The 20,776-nt window shown below is 33.1% G+C and overlaps 1 protein-coding gene across 6 annotated transcripts in view; it reads left to right on the top strand.

Annotated features, from left to right (window-relative positions):
* LOC103044902 (receptor activity-modifying protein 1-like) overlaps positions 1–17,204 on the top strand; it is a 34,649-nt gene extending 17,445 nt beyond the window's left edge. For 2 of the 6 annotated variants that reach the window (XM_049480665.1, XM_049480666.1), the window contains exons 2-7: positions 2,496–2,531; positions 4,321–4,389; positions 5,644–5,706; positions 9,417–9,452; positions 9,647–9,800; positions 15,741–17,204. In XM_049480665.1, coding sequence (XP_049336622.1) covers positions 2,519–2,531; positions 4,321–4,389; positions 5,644–5,706; positions 9,417–9,452; positions 9,647–9,800; positions 15,741–15,978 — 573 coding nt within the window. In that variant the 5' untranslated portion in view covers positions 2,496–2,518 and the 3' untranslated portion in view covers positions 15,979–17,204. Of the gene's footprint in view, positions 1–2,071; positions 2,192–2,495; positions 2,532–4,320; positions 4,390–5,643; positions 5,707–9,416; positions 9,453–9,646; positions 9,801–15,740 lie in introns of those variants that run through there. The other 4 variants (XM_049480664.1, XM_049480663.1, XM_049480667.1 and 1 more) reach the window with 4 other exon arrangements.
* Positions 17,205–20,776: the final 3,572 nt, after the last annotated feature.

The raw sequence follows: 20,776 nt of genomic DNA on the forward strand, positions 1-20,776 counted from the left end.
CACCTTGAGCCACAACCACTAGTTTTATAACTATACTTCCGGCCTCATTTTAAGTGCTATGTGGGCTGTTAGTGAATTGATATGGCCCAGTTTTAAGCCACACCTGTACAATTGATACGGAGGTGTCAGGATGTGTTCTATGGTAAAAAACAAGAGGGGCTTTTAACATTCAAATCATTTAAGCACCCAAATCATCTATACAGAACCACTCAATTAAGTGAAGAATGTTTGAAGAACACTTATTATATATGGTAAAATCTATATTATCTAAATCAATTTTTTTTTTTTTTTTAAATCTTTAAATAACAAGACTGTGTGTATTTTCCCGGAGGTCTGAAACTCTTTCCTGTCTCTTGTTAAGATAAAAGAGGGAAAACTCTCACGAGTCGAAGTAGGAAACACATGCAAAGTGCGAGGCGGCCACATTCCTGCAAACCGTTGCTTTCGACCAGCTTTGTACCAAGAAGGACACACACACACACACACACGCACACACATACAAGCCATTCTTAGATACACACATACTTATTTGTACTATAAAAAAGCAGTCTCATGCATACATACACACGTACATATATGCAGAACAAATCACTTTGGAGCCAATATACGCCAGGCTGAAGTTAATTTTTTACACTATACTCACATTAATTAAATTAAATCACTTGTTCAGGATCCCTTATCGCACTTGCTGTCAGTTTACTCAGCTCTGTTTTCCAGCTGAAAGGTACGAGCTGTACAAGACAAGCATTGTAATATTAGCTAAAGCAGTTTAGACTGGCCGATTTTTCTTTGTATTTAGTTTCATGTAATATTGCCAATATGCTGTGTGGTGAGTTATGAGTTATGCTGCACTGAGGAATCGAACAGTAATTGGGGTCATGGAGCACCTGCATGCATCCATAATGTTTTTTTTTTTTTTCTTTTTATGTGGCGTGGCAGTGAGCGACTGGTTTTACATTATATTAAATCTCTCACTATCATACTTATTTATCTCTCATTAATTAATTAAAAGTTCCAAATTAAATGTTATTTAAATTATGCTTTATAACTTTATTTAAAAGTTATGTTATTAAATTTTAGGACATTTCCTAAAAAAAAAAAAAATATATATATATATATATATATATATATATATATATATATATATATATATATATATATATATTTCTTATGTGGGAACAATAAAGGGTACCACTTTGAAATAAGACTACCTTTATAAAGGGTTAATAAATGGTTTACAATTAGTTTATTAATGGTTAATAATTAGGTTGTAAATGCCTTAAAAATCATTAATAATCAGTTATAGTGCTGTGGGTTCACTATTTGGCAAACAACAGGTCTATGTACATTTCTACGTATGTGTTATAACTGATTATTAATGATTTTTAAGGCATTTACAACCTAATTAGTAACCATTAATAAACTAAACCATTTATAAACCCTTTATAAAGGTAGTCTTATTTTAAAGTGGTACCCAATAAAGATATTAATATATAAAAGGGTTTTAGATTATGTTCCAAATAATTAATGATATTAATGAAATTTCAAAACATTAGAAACCAAAGACTTTTACAGTCATTTAAGTACATATAGAGTGTGAAAAAAATCAAATGATGTCTGTAAAACAACATGAATATGTTTACTTCCACCAGAAGCTTTCCTGCTTACTTGTAATGAAGGACTCAACAGATAAACAAAATTAAAGTTCACGTTTTTGCCCAAAATTAAATAGCTGTATACAACATTTTATCAGATATATACATACACAGAGTATATCTACCTTTATGTGCACTGAATCCAGCGGAATAGTGGAATATTGGGGAGGTTGTGTGTAATTGCTTGTTTGCTTCAAGCAAATTCAAAAATCCCACTGGGAAAAAAAACCTTATCAAGATAGGAAGTTTCTACTTTGGGTTTTATTTACACAACACACACACACACACAAACACACAATACATGTTATCTGACCTTACTTGGTATGGCACCCCTTCCTGACCTGTCCATCAACACAGAAAGTGGGTTGTTTTTTTTTACCCCTCAATCAACACACCCAAATACTCACCACCCTCATTTCTGCTCCCTTTTAAAAGCTCATGATCTTCTTTTCACTCGTTCAGTTTTGGTCTGGAGACCCTGCTTTCAGAAAAAATGCTCTCAGGACTACTTCTGCTGCTGCTGCCGTTAATCTCGGGTATGAAGGCTGGGATTTAGAGTAACTCTGTTTTTGTGCTCGTCTGTTTCAAATTTTAAAGATCTAACATTGAGAGATGGATGGCAGGTGCCGGTGTTTAGTTTATAGATCATATTTATGTTTGAGGGTTTTTTATTCACTGTAATATATATATATATATATATATATATATATATATATATATATATATATATATATATATATATATATATATATATATATAGCATGTGCAACAACAGTTTAGGCTTTCATTAAGGCTTTTTTACTCAATATAACTAAAACCGAGGTGTTTCTGTGTTTCCAGGTCAAACTGTAGGAGGAAAGTTGATGGCAAGTGATGGTAAGAACGAAAACCTCAACCCTGACACCTCAGCATTACAGCAATTCAGACTTTCACATACGCAGCAAATTTACCAGAGTGAAATTTTCTCTCTGCTAATTATTTTTTAACTTTAGTCTTTTACTTAACAAAAGAAGTGTTAAGAATTTTGGAAGTAAATGTTACTTTAGTTACTGTATTGATTATATATAACTTCAGTGATGTTTGTGTATAATTAATAGTAAAGCAATTAAATATACAGCTCTGAAACAAATTAAGAGAGCACTTCAGTTTCTGAATCAGTTTATCGGATTTTGTTATTTACAAGTATATATTTGAGTAAAATGAACATTGTTGTTTTATTCTATAAACTACAGACAACATTTCTCCCAAATTCCAAATAAAAATGTTGTAATTTAGAGCATTTATTTACAGACAATGAGAAATGGCTGAAATAACAAAAAGATACAGAGCTTTCAGACCTCAAATAATGCAAAGAAAACAAGTTCATATTCATAAAGTTTTAGAAAAGAGTTCAGAAATCAATATTTGGTGGAAAAGCCCTGGTTTTTAATCACAGTTTTCATGCATCTTGGCATGTTCTCCTCCACCAGTCTTACACACTGCTTTTGGATAACTTTATGCAAAAAATGTAAGCAGTTCAGCTTGGTTTGATGGCTTCATGATAGATGGTTAGATGATCATCCATCTTCCTCTTGATTATATTAGTTTTCAATTTGGTAAAATCAAAGTAACACATCATTTTTAAGTGGTCTCTTATTTTTTCCAGAGCTGTTTATGTCTAATCATTTAAAAAAATGTCTAGAAAAATGTAATGTACATTATTTTGTGTGCTTTAGTCTGTAATTAGAGATAACTGTGACATATAGTATCTGAACTTTCCATTTCACTTTATGAATGATTTCATTTCGTTTATGTATTATGAATAGATACTGATAAAAAAAAGGTAAAGGAGGCATGGAATAACATTCTTTTAGTGTTTAGTGGAAGTTACTGTAATTATTATATTTTTTAAATACCACTTTAAAGACACCAGTGTATATTTACTAGTAAAAGTGTATAGATGATTTTTTTTTTTAATTACTATGACTACTTACTTGCACAAAAAAATAGCTGCATTTATAAATTCATGAATTTCGGCACATGATCTTATTTTATTTAGTTTGAAAGCCACCTGCATATGGACTTCAAAATACATATATTAGCTTAAAAATAACATGTTTAACAAAACATTTTATGTTATACTATGAGTTATTAACCGGTCTGCTAAAGCCAATAAGGAGACCCATGTGATCCCAGACGTAAGAAAAAGTGATCTGTTTATAAAACCACACCAGTCTTTACTTTACTGCTGTTACATCAATACAATCCCTAAATGTCTTTATTTCATAAAACATCTTACGTTTTCTTGCAATACGTAGCATAAGCTGATCATAAATAGATTGCTTATTGCTTGATAAATATATTGTTATATACAAAATAAATATATAAAAATGAATGTATTTCAAAGAATGTGGTATTAAGACCCTAGTAAGACGCCTTTCAAGTAAAATGTTTCTAACCTATATATCTTCACACCCTAATGGCTGATTCAAGTAGCTTTCTTTTTAACTCATTATTCATTTTTGCAGTGCACAACTGAAAAACAGTGTTGATTTAGCATCGTGTTGATGTAAAATGATGTTTATATATAATATAAAGCCAGTACAATTACTGCATTGTTGTTTTAAATGTTGGAAATCACCTGAACTCTGATGTGATCAGACTGACTCTGCATTAATTTTTCTAGAGGTGATTCATATGCAGAATGCTTCAGTGACCTCGGGTGTAAATAACACAACTCACGGCAATGATACATGTAAATATCAAAACCTTCCTACATTCTACTGCTAACACTTTAAATTACCAGTTCTTTAATCAGTAAAGGCTTAATAAGACAATTTTATATTTATTATTATTTATTATATTCTTCAAATTGAGTTTTTATTGGAGTTATGCACAATAAGCACTTTTATCATCCTATAATGCTATTTACCCTGTTTTAGTGTGTAATTACAGATTGAACTGTAAACAATAGTATCTGAACAGTATCTGCACCATTTCATAACATGCAAGCTGGACAGTTTGTATTTTTATCTCTTTTTGATGATGTAATACTAATGAATGAAACCCTGGAGTTATGGAACACACACTGACATAATAGAGATTAGGGGTGGGCGATATGGCTCTAAAATAATATCACGATATTTCAGGGTATTTTTGCGATAACGATATACTTGGTGATATAGAAAAACAGAAAAATAATTAATTAATTTCAGGAACATAGTATAATAGTATAACAGAATAATCATAATGTGGCAAAATAAATAATATAGCATAACATAATATAATGCAGAAAATAATGTTGCAGAATATTTAGTGCATGCATATAAACTGCAAACTAAAACAATTATACAATAAATACACCTAAAGCTTCACAGTAAATAATAGACTACTTTTAAGACAGAACAGCCCAATTATCACGATATGGATTTTTAATATCACGATATTTCTGTGTCACGATATATTGTATACGATATAATATTGCCCACCCCTAATAGAGATGTAATTTCTATCATACGATTGTATATGTTTTATGAATGGATACTAATATTATATATACTAAATTAATTCATTAAATATTGGATTAATGAGTATAATTTACTTTAGAATTCAATAAAATTCATAGAATAAAAAAACTGACGAACAATCATGCATCAAAGTGCGGCCAAATCCACATTAATAATATGTACATTTAGATTAGATTTAATTTCTACTCAAGAAGCATTACAGGGAATTAACAAAGTTTTATTAGACAAATAATGCAATTATTACTGAATGACCTGATTTAACTTACATACAATTACGTACAAATAAATGTTATAATCAGTAAATCTCAATGGTATAACAACTTTTAAAAAAAATGTTGTGAAATGTCTAATTAAGGCTTTATTAAATGAAGAATAAAATCTTTATTAAACTCCTATTTGTTCCTTGCAATACAATGTTATTTCACATTATTCACGATACTAAAGTGATTCTTTTTCAGTAATTGTTGTAATGTGTTAAATAGATAACAGAACTTCTCAGCTCCACAAAGATGTCCATTTAGCTGAAAATGGAACATTTAAAATAGGTAAGCAATGATTACATTTTAAAATTAACATATTAAATGTATGGAATTAAATAATATAGTCATTAAATGTGAATTAAATGTATAGTATGAGCTGTGACTGTGAGTAAAAGTGCAGATTTATTCCGCTATCTTGTCAGTTTCCTTGGAAAATGTAGATGTATAAATACATTCCATTTTACACACACATATATATATATATATATATATATATATATATATATATATATATATATATATGCTCGCAAACGCGCAGCTTTCACCTGAAGATGATTCTGTGGAGCAGGAGAGGAGAGTTTAGCGTTGTTTCACGATCTTAAAATTTACCATCTTCGCTTACTCCCAATTTTGATTTCAAGCTAATGTTCGTGGTGTTAGTCTGTATAAACTATACACTGTTTTGTAGGTACAGTTCTGTTACAGTTCGCTTGTTGTGGAACTACTTTTTGGTGGAAGGCACAGTCCATATTAAAGCATATTCATTCTTTCTTTATTTATTTTGTAAAAAAAAAAAAAAAGGCTGTTCTTATTGTGTGTTATCGCAAATATTTCTATATATTTTCTTTAACATATTGGAACAAAATAAAAAACTACACGTTTGATGTGCTCTGTGCTACATTTCATGTCATGCTCCATTTTTTCTCATGGCATTGCATTAGACATATGTGTGTTTTTCTGAAGGATTGGGGAATTTATGTTAGTCATGATATAAGGCTGTTTAATGAGAAATAGCAGAAATCAGTGCATGAGAAAATAAAGGTGCTGTATTTCCCTGAATTGCAACATCACTGTCACACAGAAATCACTTGATACACAAAAACAACACAAGGTGCTAGAGCTCTCATCAGGTGATGGAGGAGTGAAAAGTGAGGAAGTTCAGATGATGTCATTAAAAACACAGTCACCCGATTTAAACAGCCCTGAGAAGCTGCAGGATGTTATTGTGAAATATTGGCAAACTCAAAAAAATAAAAAAAATGGTGTAAAGTGAAAATACATAATAAATTCTTCCCATTAATAATTGTCAAGGACTTTGCTTTGTTACGTTTGGCTATTTGGGTATGCTATCCAAAATATTGTGAACTAGAGATCCAGTATTTCATGGCTGAAATTTGAGGGGAAGTTGTAGGTGTGTAAGAAAATATTAATACATCTCAAATAGCAATACTTTATTGATTCTCAAAAACACAATATTTTTTTTTAATGATTGGTGTAAGAGAATCATTTAAACCCTGAGTGTTGTACTAATCTTCAAATTCCACTATTTTGATTGGATAAAAGATTAACTTCCATTTTACTTAGATTTTAGAAGTATACTGTTGTGTTTTGTATACCATCAACAAGTTATTTTCCAAAAAATAATTAATTACATTAATTAACAGTACTTACAGAATGTCTCAACTAATTATTATTTGTCACTTGTTAGAACAATTTTTGTAACTTATGTCTGAATTCATTATTATTTAAAACATTCTTAAGCATTACAATGTAGTGATGTTTAATAACATTTATTATACCCCATTTAGTTCTGTCCTTACAATGTGATTAGCTGAGAGATGTTCTGTGAGTGCCATTATCAGCCGATAATGCACTTCATGGCTTACTCTTACACATACAGGTAACCTAGCAACAATGCGGTGCTTACTAGCCAAACAGCGCAGCTACAAACAGAGCAGCAATGGAACTATTTTACTAGCAGAGATCATAGAACAGATCATATTTTCTCCTCCTTTTTATCTCAAAATCTTTCAATAAACAGCAATAATGGAACTGTGGTGTAATTGGCCTGCGCCCTTGCGCCAGCAGTACCAATGTTACACGTTATAGCACTCCCTCTCGTGTATTATTGCTTAATTAAAAATAGCAACTAGTATTAATTAATAATTAAATGAGACATTACTTATTATGTAATACATTACTAACTATTTATCAATGTTTATTACTTTAATAAGTACTGTTATTTGTGACCCATATTTGAAAGTGTTGCAAAAATCACAATGTATCACCTTGCTTACAGTATTGCAATTGATACTCCTGTATAGTAATGCCTATTGTATCATAAGGTTCTTGCCAATATTCAGCCCTACACAGTTGTAAATTAGTTTTCTAGGTAGGTGTAAAATCGTTTTTTAACATCTTTCACTTTTTCAAAGATTATTGAAAGGCTGACTCATCATTGAAAAGACATAAACGCAGTAAAAGTGGTAAGCTTAGAACAAGTACTTTAGATAATATATTTATTGTAGAAATCAATATATCTGCCATTTTGGAACATTCCAAAGATATATAAATAAACCTAGCAGGTGATGAAAAATAACTGGAAGTCTTATTTGATATCGCCTCTGTGGTATCACATATGCCCTGTGAATAATTTTGTAGTGAATAAACCGATGAGTCAAGATGACTGGTTTAAATTAGACCATATAGGGGCAATTTTTCAGACAAGGAATAAAGCCTAGACTTAGACTACTCAACATTTTGAATGAAGATTTTTAAATATAAGGAAAATATAGCCTACAATAATAAATATACAGATGTTTAACATAAAAAATACAGTATATTATATCTATTAGTGGGTTAACATAGGTTGTAAGAAAATATTGATACATCAAAGTATCATGATTTTGCTTTGCAATACTTTATCAAATCCCAAAATCACATATTGTTCTTTAATTATTAGTAAGAGGTCAGATTCCACTATTTTGATTGGATAAAAGATTAACTTTTCTTTTACTTAGATTTTACAAACATAATGTTATGTTTTTTTTTTATACTAGACCAAGTTTTACTAAAATATGATTAAATCATGGTAATCATGGTAACATTTTACAAAAAGGGTACATTCATTAACAGTACCAACAAAATGTCTCAACTAATTATTAATTTTCACTAGTTAGAATAATATTGTAAACTAATGTTTCAATTCATAATTATTTAAAACATTCTTAAGCATTACAATATTGTAATGTTTAATAATGTTTAATAATAACAACTTGTGAAAGTTATTAATTCGTTGAGACATTACTTACTAAGTTTTGGTTGTGTTGTAATAGTGATTGTGTTGTGATTTAGCTCAGTACAGACAGTAGGAGGTCAGGTAATAATGTACTAACCGCCCCCACCTTCTTAGAGCGTGTTTCATAAGCCAGATGAATAGAGTGCGCGACAGCGAAGACAACAATCATTACTTAGGCGGTTATCTCTTCCTCCCCCCTTGTGACTCACACACACAACGCACACACACACATGTGCCTTTGTCTGTTTGTGCGAAGTAAAAAAAAAAAGGTTCATTGTGCAGCTAAAGTAACGTGCTGTAACGGGGTGTTAGACATGGTAACAGCGTTATAGTGACAGTCAGAGTATTTAGTTATATTACTCGTTATTGAAAAAAGTATTAATTATTTTAACGCCATTACTCCCATCACTGAACAATACTGATATACACTATATAACATATTCCTTTTCTTTTTTGTTTTGTTTGGTGTAGATCAATCTGGACTGCAAGTTTACCACTGAATAAAGCTCTAATACTGCACTTTAACTCACAGCCACTGCTCAAACACTTACATTTAGCATTCTAATTGTTTACTTATCTCAAAATAGCTTGATGCAAACAGTTTCAGTCTAAGTGCACACAAAGTACACATATACGTGTGAAGTGTGTGCTTGGTTTTCATGTGGCTTTTTAAATAATTGCACGTTTCATTTTTCAGAAGACGCTGACCACAATGTCACTTACGAAGATCAGGGTGAGAACGAGCCGTGTGTGTGTTGGTGTATGTGTATGTGTGTTGCCATGGTTGGGTGCATGGGTGAGGGTAAACTGTGCATGGTAGTGTGTTTGCATGTGCATGCCAGCTTGAGTGTAAAAGGTCACAAGAAGCTGTGTGAGTGTGTAAGTATTCTGTCTAAAGGCTAAGCTCAGTCTAACTGTCACTTTCAGAGAGTTTCCAGGATCAGGAGAAATTCCACTTCCACTGGAAGTGTAATGAAGATCTGCTGATGCTGTATGGAGAATACTGCCTGAACATCACATTTCATACAGGCATGATGGAGCTGGGAGAGAGCAACTGGTGTGACTGGGACATGGTGATCAAGTAAGCTTCATTCAGTCTTCCAGAATTCACTTGTAAAGTTGACTACAGTCAGTGTTGGGAAGGTTACTTTTAAAATGTAATCCCTTACAGATTACTGATTACATCACTCAAAATGTAATTTGTAACGTAATCAGTTACATTACTTCAAGTGAGTAACGTAATCTGATTACTTTGGATTACTTACAATATTGTCGTTTTTTAAAACCTGAATGAATGTAGCAACCACATATTGCATAATTATTGTTTTATTTTTCTTTCCAGTTAACAAATAGATAAACAAATAAAACTGCCTTTTCATCAAAGAGTTGTATGAAACACTTCTATAAATTGCTGATAAAACCATTAAAAACCATTAAAAAACAAACAATGTAACAACAACTGTAAGCTATCTATTTGCAGGTTTGCCGCCAGTGTTAATTTTGACAACAAATTTTGATTTAGTCTTAGTCATAGTCTTTATATTTTAGTTAGTTTATTGTTTTTAGTTTTAGTCTAGTTTTAGTCGACTAAAATTACAGTCAATTTAGTCGACTAAAATGTAAAGGGTGTAAATGTAAATGCTTTTTCACCAGTTCCCTTGAATTATTAACTATACACTTATACGAAATGAAACGTTTAATAACCACTTGTGTAATATTGTTAATGTTTGAATGTGAAATATATTTATATAGAAATCAGGTCATAAAACATCTGAATAGTTAAATTATAGTTTGAACAGAGCTGTGATCAGATCTTAAACAGATGATCTGATCTTAATGAGTGAGTTCTGTATCAGTTCTGTGTTTTAGAGCACTAGAACACTTTTAAACACCCCATCAGCTCAAGAAATAACATTAGCATTAAAACGCTGATCTCTGCATGGAGAAAATCAAAATGTGATTGCGTTTTGTCAGTGTTGAATTGGAAGACCAAAAATAGGAAAGTACCGCAATGTAATCCTTTTATTTTAGCAGAGTAACTGTAATCTGATTACCACTTACTGAAGCAGTAACTGTAACGGATTACAGTTACTCATAATTTGTAATCTGATTACGTAACGCCGTTACATGTAATCCGTTACTTCCCAACACTGACTACAGTTGCAGGAAAAAGTATATGAACCCTTTGGGATTACTTGTATTTCTGCATAAATTGGTCATTAAATGTGTTCTGATCTTCATCTAAGTCACAACAATAGACAAACACACTCTGCTTAAACTAATACCACACAAAAAATATGTTTGCATGTTTTTTTTAACACAACATATTAACAGTCACAGTGGGGGGCGGGTATAAGTATTTCCTGTAGCTGCAAATCAGACCCGCACAACAGTCAGGAGGAATTTTGGAGCATTCCAAAATTCACAAAACTGTTTCAGTTCAGTAATATTCTTGGGATATCTGGTGTGAATCGCTCTCTTGAGGTCATGATGCCACAACATCCCTATTGGTTTGAGGTCAGGAATTTCCAAAGGCGTATTTTCTTCTGTTGAAGCCGTTCAGTTGTTGATTTACTTGGGTCGTTGTCCTGTTGCATCATCCATCCTCTGTTTGGTGGACAGATGGTCTTAAGTTTCCCTGCAAAATTTAGGAATTAATTTTTTCCGTTGATGACGGCAATCCATCCAGGCCCTGAGACAGTAAACGCTCCAAACCATGATGCCCCCTCCCCCATATTTCACAGTTGGAATTAGGTTTTGATTATGGTGTGCTGAGCCTTTTTTCTTTACACATAGCGTTGTGTGTTCCTTACAAACAACTCAATTTTGTTTTGTTTTTTTGCAAACTTCAAACGTGCAGCAATGTTTTTTATTTGGACAGCAGTGGCGTCCTCTGTGGTGTCCTCCCATGAGCTCCATTCTTGTTTAATGTTTGATAAATGTAGATTAGTCTTCAGCTGACACTCTTGGATTCTTCCTCGCCTCATTGATCATACATTCTACGCTGAGCTCTTGCAGACGAACACGCCTAGGCAGAGTATCAACAGTGCTGAACTTTCTCCGTTTGAAGACCGCCTGTCTTACCGTGGACACATGAACATCAAGACTTTTAGAGATACTTTTGTAACACTTTCCAGCTTCATGCAAGTCAACAATTCTTGAACGTAGGTCTTCTGAGAGCTTGATCTTTTGTGTAAGGCATGATTCACATCAAGCAATGCTTTTTAAGAACAGCAAACTCAAAACTGGTGTGTCTTTTATAGAGCAGGGCAGCTTTAACCAACACACCAAGTCTCATCATATTCTGGCTCTAATTAGCTTTTAGAAAAGTCACTTTCTCCATTTTTTGTTATATTATGCAAACATATATATTTTTGTGTGGTATTAGTTAAAGCAGACTGTGTTTGTCTATTGTTGTGACTAAGATGAAGATCAGAACACATTTAATGACCAGTTTATGCAGAAATACAAGTAATCCCAAAGGGTTCATATAATTTTTCTTGCAGCTGTATCAGTGCTCAGGGATGTGGACGGTCTCTTTGGATGGAAGAGCATATAAGGAGTACACTAACATTACAAAAAAACATAATATAACAAAAAAAATTGTACAGTTCCCTATTTATCACTGTTCAGTCTGTCACTGTGTTATACAGGCTTAGCCTCAGAAATGTTCTTTAAACTTGAAAACTAAAATATTGAAAAAAAAAAGACTAAAGTGGAATAATGTGTAAACAGGCTACACATTATTATCAGTCCAACAATTGACCAGAATAAAAATTAAGAAATAAATCAACTAAATCTAGTTTAAATGGCTATGATTTAGTTAATTTGGTCATTCTAAGGATACTAAACATAATACACATTCTGGAACACAGTGCTGTGTGTTTTTAGGCTTGAGTTCATTACAGAATTGCATATTTGAGATAATGCATTAATTTTCTCTTGTTAATCTTGAATAAGTCACTTAAACAAGACATACTCATTTTACAAGTATTACTAAACATTTATATGAAAATGTTTAACAGATACATAGGAAAAATCTCAGTTGTCTCTTTACTGTTTGAGGTATAGGGGCATTGTGACACTGTGAACAATAGGTGTTTAGAGTTGTGTACGCAGGAGGAAATGACGACATCTGTACAGGAAGTGCGGCTGTTTAGCTTTACAGCAGGGAACTTTCCTGCACTTAGCTAAAAACTTACCAAAAGGGTTTTTTGCAGCTAATTACTGACAGACATTTCCCTCTGCTCCCTCAGGATAAGTACTTATGATTGTGTTTGTTTATGTATGTTGTTTATGTGTGTGTGTGTGTGTGGAAGGGGATTGTTTGTACTTAGAAACTTAGAAATTTCTTATTACATACAGGACTGTGCAAAAGTCACTAGGCACTATTCATATATTTAATTTCAAGTCAAAACAGCCATGAACTACAAGCTCTTCATTTTAGCTAGATAAGACAATCAACCTGCAAGAGGAAGGGGGAAGGGTTTCCAAAACAGAGTTTTGAAAATTATTGAGAATGTAGACAAACGTCAAAACTGCCCCTATCAGATAAAACAGTATTCAAGCTTCATGTCTAAAAAAACAAGAAGAAAAATCAATCTGCACTTTTCTTTTATGTTTAAAAAAAAATCCATTACTGACTTAACTGTAACAGGATTGCTGTACTCATTACCCTCTGAAAAATGCAATGTTATTCCTCACTACTCTACCTCTAAATTACATTATAAACCCCATACAAACAAATCTGGAAAGTAAAAAAATATTTAACTTTTTTTTTATTTACTTTATTTCACTATTTATGAACAAAATGTAGGGTGCTGTTGCTATTTTCAGTCACATGGCTTCATGCAGAAGAAATCTAAGGAATTTTTTGTGTTTGATTGTACAGAAAAAATGTGTGTAACGCAAGTTAACTATTCCAAACTGTATAACTATAATTTCTTACATTACTTTGTTACCAAAAAATATAATACTGTAATACGGTACTTCCAATAAGGGTGCACAATATGGGCAAAAATGCAATGTGTAGTAACTGTGTTGAATATCATGATATTGATGTAAAACACAATAAATTAAGATAAGAGTAGAGTTTAATCTTCTGAAGGGTTTTTCATCACTGGGCTAGGCTGCAATCATTTTTTTTATTTTAGTTATTGATTTTTTGTTGTACTTTGTGGTTTTAAAAAATCTATAGTATTTATTTGTTGAGGCTCCTTTTTTTCTTTTTTAGCCTTTTTGACTGAGAAGGGTGTAGCTGCAGCCCGGAGACTGCAGTTTTAGGACCCTGCAGATTCAGGACCGCAGTTCTAGGACCCTATGTTTTCGCGACATTGCCACCTAAAAAAAGTGGTCATGAACACAATGGATTACAGTAGGAATGTGAATCAAGTTATAATCTAAATTTAAAGCATTAAATATTTAGATGTTTTAAATGAGACATCAATGTAATCTACACAGGGTGTGACTGTATTCATAGCCTAAAAAGCATTACAAGCACCTAACATTACGTGTTAACCTAGAATAGTTTGCTTCAAAACATCTAATTAGCCTGTTATTTATATTTTTAATGGAAGCATAGCGCGATATGATAACTAGTTCTGCATAGCACATAGATTGAAATATAAAAGATGTTTCAGTATATTTAATTATATAATAATTATATATTTAATAATATTCAATTAAGGTTTGTACCATCATTAATATAAAAGCTGCATGTAACTTCGAAGGGGTCTGCTTACTAATCTATACTTACTATACTATATATATATATAATTTTTTATATATATATATATATATATATATAATTCAAAGGGAACAATAGTTAGGTTTCGTTTTAAATGGTGCTGTCTGTTCACAATTTTTACAAAAAAATATAAGAACTGAAAATCGTAAATTATAATCATAATTGAGAATTGAGAAATAAGCCGTTGAATCTGTGATATTATATTAAGGAGTAGTAAGTCTTTAATTTCGCTAGGTGGCAGTGTCGCGAAAACATAGGGTCCTAGAACTGCGGTCCTGAAACTGTAGGGTCCTGAAACTCCAGTCTCCGAGGCTGCAGCTATATACTATTGTTTTGACTAGGACCCTGATGAAAATATTTATTTAAATATCATATTTGATTAATTTTTTTAAAACACAGTATAATTTGTTTATTATTAGTTTACATGTTACATGTGTCAGACAGTGGTTAATTTTGTGTTGTGTGTAAATTCCACCCCTTGGAATATATTTTGATATATTGATTTGCCCTGTTTCATTTACATATCATATTGGCAAGATCTTTCCATATGCACCGCACTACTTTTGACTGGTAATTTTATGAATGTCTTTGACTTTTGCATCGAATAAGATCATAGCTACTGATGATTTTTATTTTAGATGATTTTTTTATTTTATATTCTGTTGATCATTTTATTTTATTTTTTTTATTTTTATGACGAATCTTGTGGTTAAGAAATAGTAATGATATTTTTTTCAAAGATTAGATGGCCTTTTATTTTCCCACTCAGGGAAATTTGCATTGTTACAACAACATATATAAAGGGAGAAAAAATGCTAAGAGTATAAAAAAGATACATAAACAGCTCAATAAAAGTAAATACACATCTGTTATCTAAACAAAAAAGAGATCTACAAATGTACAGGTTATACATTTATAAAAAAAAAGAAAAGAACTAATACTAAAAAAAGGAAAATTATTTAAAAAATACAATAAACAAGTTTGCATTGATGAGTTCCCAGGTATTACAGATAGGGATAGAAAAAAAAACTGATATTGCACATAAGAGCTTGAACGGGTTCTGATATTGCACATAATTGGAATTGGAATTGTTTTAACTGAGCTATACTGGATGAGCATACAGTTTAATTATATTTAGTTGCTGAGGCTTGTTTTTTTCCTGACGCTGTTTAATGTCATCACACAGACAGGGTAAGGGTTAGGGTTAGGTATTTATTGCATATAGCACCTACAGTATGTATGACTTCTCACTCTCCACTCTCATCTCTTTTCCAGACATTATAACTTCCTGACATATTGTTTGGAGATATATGCTGGTGAGGCACGCTGCTTCTACCCAAGCCCTGTTATACACAAGCTGTTTCTGGATGTTCATCAGCAGTACTTCAGCTCCTGCAGCAGCAGTGAGGAAGAGGAGGCTCCGGAGAGTGTGGTCATCATTCTCACCCTTCTGCCTGTCTGCATCATTCCCATTGCAGTCTATATGGTCATCAAAAGGAGTAATGTTAAATAGTGAGAAACCCTCTCACAACCAAACAAACACTAAATTATTATCAATGAACGTCTATTTTCTTGTCTATTTTCATACACAAGGCACATTATTATTATAAGGCTCATTTTAGGAGACAATATAAGAACCTTCTAGTTCAGCAGTCTTGTCGCTGGGTGGTGGTGGAGGTAAAAAGTTAAGTAAAGCTAAGCTAAATAAACAAAACTGTAATAAATAAAGACTGTCAAACGAGTGCTAACGACGGCTAACCGCTAATGCCGCCCGACAGTGCTACACTGAGGAACCCTGAGTGTTCTGGTAAGCCAGGGCAATATTAGGTAGCAGTTCATCCTACGTAGCTTATTTTAGCACGGTAAACACACAGGCTACAGTCCGATAATACTCACCTCTGATCGGCGAAGGGGCAAGCGCTTAGTGTGGTTAGCGACTAATGCTAATGCTGCTCCAGCAGTGCTAGCTGGGGTTAGGAGCAGGCAGGTCTACAGGCTGATAATACTCACCTATGAACGGGGAAATAGTGGTTAGAAGCTAATGCTAATATTGCTCCAGTCTCTTCAGGTGCTGGAGAACTAAACTGAAACTCCTGTATGACGCTGTTCTCCAGCAGAGAGCCTTTACTGCTCCTTACAACCTGACTGGTAAAATTCATACATAAGATGCACTGGATTAAAAGGCGCACTGGCGATTTTTGGGAAAATTAAAGGATTTTAAGTGCGCCTTATAGTGTGAAAAATTCACAGTATAAAAACCTTAGCAACTGAATGTCTCCTCCATCTGGCACCCACTATAAGGCCTCATTTAAGCTCTATTATTTCATATTACCATGCTGGCCTGTGTTTAACCTCACTTACAAGACAACACTTTACAGCGTATATGCATGTGGGCATTTTCAAACCTCCCCCTGGTCCCCACACGAAACAATCAGCATTATTTATGGCTTTGACTGAACAGTGTATAGTGTAGTACAGCCGACGGTATATTTCTTTGCAATATAACAGTGAAGATTATACTGTCTGCTGTACAGTGATGAATATTTTATATTTACTGCAATTTGTTAAGCAATGTTGTAGTAGTCCAAGTAGCAGTAGTAGTAGCATTGTTGTTGTCAATAATAGTAATTAGTAATTAACAGTATTTTTTTTGTTTGTTTTATAATCTGTTGATCGTTTGGTGTATTTTGTGTTTTGTTCATAGTATTTAAAATAAAGAAAATATTTCTCTTTTATCCAGTATATGTTCTGTATCAGTGTTTTAATGTTTCACATTCTGCTTAGATCACATTGATCACATGATCAATAACAGTATGGTTTACTAGCTATTTGCCTGACAGCTTAACTCCATCTTCAACTACTCCATGTAATAAACAGAAAGGTCCAGCAGGTGGATCTCTCCCAGTCAAGGCTGTCAATCACCTTATTTTCAAGTGTATCTCTATGGAGCTTAAAAACTGAGATAAACTTAACTTTAAATGAACTTGAAATATTTCATTAGATCACTGCTTTTTATGTGTTTCCAAATTGTGAGTTTTTCAAAATTACAACTTTTTAAAATTTTAATAATTTAGAATCATTAATTCACACAGCTAAAATAACAAAGGAGTTGCTTCGGAACTCTGTGACCATTCATGATTGGCCCAGCCAGAGCCCTGACCTAAACCAATTAACATCTCTGTTAAGACCTAAAAATGTCTGTCCACCAAAGTTCTCCATCCAACCTGACGGAACTGGAGAGGATCTGCAGACTGCATGGAAGAACGTATGAGAATCCCCAAATTCAGGTGTGAAAAACTTGTAACATCATTTCGTAGAATACCCACGACGTACTGCTCAAAATTGTGCTTCTTCTCAATACTGAGCAAAGGGTCTGAATACTTATGATCATGTGATTTTTCAGTTTTTCTTTTTTAAGAAATCTGCAAAAAATTCTACATATGTTTTTTTCTGTCAAGATGGGGAGCTGAGTGTGCATTAATAAGAAATAAAATTATTTTAAACTGAACTGATTTCAGCAAATTGCTGCAATGAAACAGAGTGAAAAATTGTAAAGGGTCTAAATATTTTCTGTATTCACTGTAACTTTGTTTTCTTAAGGTTTAGCAAAATAACGTTAATGTGTAGATATTATCACAAAGCTACACTTAATAGATGTTTAAGTGAATAGTAATAAATAATAAAGTAAGCTGAGCACCTACCAACCGTATTAACTCACAGTAACCTCAAGGGGGCAGTGTTTTCACTGTGGAGAATGAAAGTCTGCCAAAATATAATATAAAATACAAAAATATACAATATAAAATGTACAAATGACTTACTATGGAACTACAAATCATAAATAAATTAATAAATTCCGCGTATGAATATATCAAATCAAATCAAATCAAATTTATTTGTATAGCGCTTTTTACAACTGGTGTTGGCACAAAGCAGCTTTACAGAAACATGATTACAGGACAAAGAATCAGGCAAAACATTACACATAGAAAATACAGAATACAGAACCCCCAGTGAGCGCGGAGGCAAGGAAAAACTCCCTCAGAGCTGCAGGAGGAGGAAGAAACCTTGGGAGGACCAAGACTCACATTTGAGGGGGGACCATCCTACCACTGGTCAAACGGCTTTTAAATTAAAATTTAAAAAGTCTTTTATACATCCATATAGGTTTTATGTACTCAGGAGTGTAATAGCGCCACTAATGGCTTGGATGTAATCTGTAGTGGAGAGTAAGATGGTCGATGAGCAGCTGATCTGTGGTGGTGGTGGAGAAGAGCTGACTTCAGAAACTTCCATCAGTCTGGCCGGACAGGAGACGCGAGAGCCTGAGGGTCCAACATCGGTATCGGGTCAGACAGGTGGGCAGTCAGTAACTCGGAGGAAAGCAGAGAGATGGAATTAGTTTTGACTGGATTTATGCAAAACTGAGAATATTAAAACATTATCAGAGTGTGGCTAATGACTCCGGCAGAACTGAATAAAACAGCCTAACTAAAGGCAGAGAGCCAGAAGGTAACATAGACATGGAGGCACCCTGAAACACCAGCATCCACCCACTCCACCGTCCACAAACCTGAGTGACCGTGTGCAGTGGGAGAACAACAGCACCAGCATCTCAGTTTACCACAATTTCCTCTGTCCATGAACCCGTGAATCTGCAGCCTTATCTAAAGGGAAAAATATTAATTACCAAAAGCTAAACTAAACAAGTAAGTTTTCAGTCTAGACTTAAAGATTGAGACTGTGTCTGAGTCCCGAACATATTCGGGGAGATTATTCCAGAGTTGAGGCGCTTTATAAGAGAAAGCTCTTCCTCCTGCAGAGCTCCTCTGAATTTTAGGAACTACTAATAAACCAGCACCCTGAGATCTGAGTAATCGCGGTGGTTCATAACAGGAGATGAGGTCTTGTAAATACTCAGGAGCGAGTCCGTGTAGGGCTTTATACGTTAACAGGAGAATTTTATAGTCTATGCGGAATTTGACTGGAAGCCAATGCAGTGCTGATAGTACTGGACTAATATGGTCAAATTTTCTCGTTTTAGTGAGGACCCTGGCTGCAGCATTTTGAACTAGCTGAAGTTTATTTAAGTTACTGCCGGAACATCCAGACAGTAGCGCATTACAATAATCTAGCCTTGAGGTAATAAAGGCATGTACTAATTTTTCTGCGGCATGCAGTGATAGGGCATTTCTTAGCTTGGCAATATTACGGAGGTGTAGAAAAGCTGTTCTAGTAACATTAGATATGTGTTTATCGAATGCTAGATCTGAATCTATGATAACTCCAAGGTTTTTAGCTGCTGAACCAGGGGTGACTGAGAAGTCGGCCAGATTTAGCATTAAGTCTGATAATTTATTTCTAGCAGCTTTGGGGCCTAATAGGAGAACTTCTGTTTTATCACTATTTAATAGGAGGAAGTTGTGCGACATCCATGATTTTACATCTTCTACACAATCCTCGATTTTCTTTAATCTCACTCTGTCATCAGGTTTGGCTGATATGAAGAGCTGCGTGTCATCCGCATAATAATGAAAATTCACATTGTGTTTTCTAATAACTTTGCCCAGTGGGAGCATATATAATGTAAATAATAACGGTCCTAATATAGAGCCTTGTGGAATTCCATATCTTACCTTGGTATAACTGGAACACATATCATTTATCCTCACAAACTGATAGCGTTGTGATATAAAACAACTACACCATTATATATTTATTAATGTAAATAATTCCATTAATTTCTGCACTCATATCCTCTATTTATTTATTTTTTTATTATTAGCTATTTTGTAGCATTTTCTTTACTTTGTTTATTTATTTCTTCATACTTTTTTAAATATTCATATATATATATATATATATATATATATATATATATATATATATATATATATATATATATATATATATCTGTAATGAAGGGGGTTGTGTTCAGCAAACAGCACCAGAGAAAGAGGAGTTGATTGAAGTTTCTATATGTTTCAATAACAAAAGAGTATTTTTTATTTTTTTCTCATATAAACGCTGTGTGTAATATGAATATTTAAGTGAATAATAATCAGTAATAAAGTAAGCTGAGCACCTACCAACCCCTTAACTGCTGACTTAGTATTAACTCACAGTAACCTCAAGGGGGCAGTGTTTTCACTGTGAACATAAACCGGAGCCATTACCTCGTCTCTGAACGGCTCATTATAACAGGACTGGAGGCAGGGCTTCTCTGACAGTATCAGATAACAGTTATTTTTTTTTAAGTTTTAATATAAAAAATAAATTCTTAAAAAATAAAAAATGTTTTCAAACCAAAC

Source organism: Astyanax mexicanus, chromosome 6 (assembly GCF_023375975.1).
Source record: "Astyanax mexicanus isolate ESR-SI-001 chromosome 6, AstMex3_surface, whole genome shotgun sequence".
NCBI classification, from domain to species: domain Eukaryota; kingdom Metazoa; phylum Chordata; class Actinopteri; order Characiformes; family Acestrorhamphidae; genus Astyanax; species Astyanax mexicanus.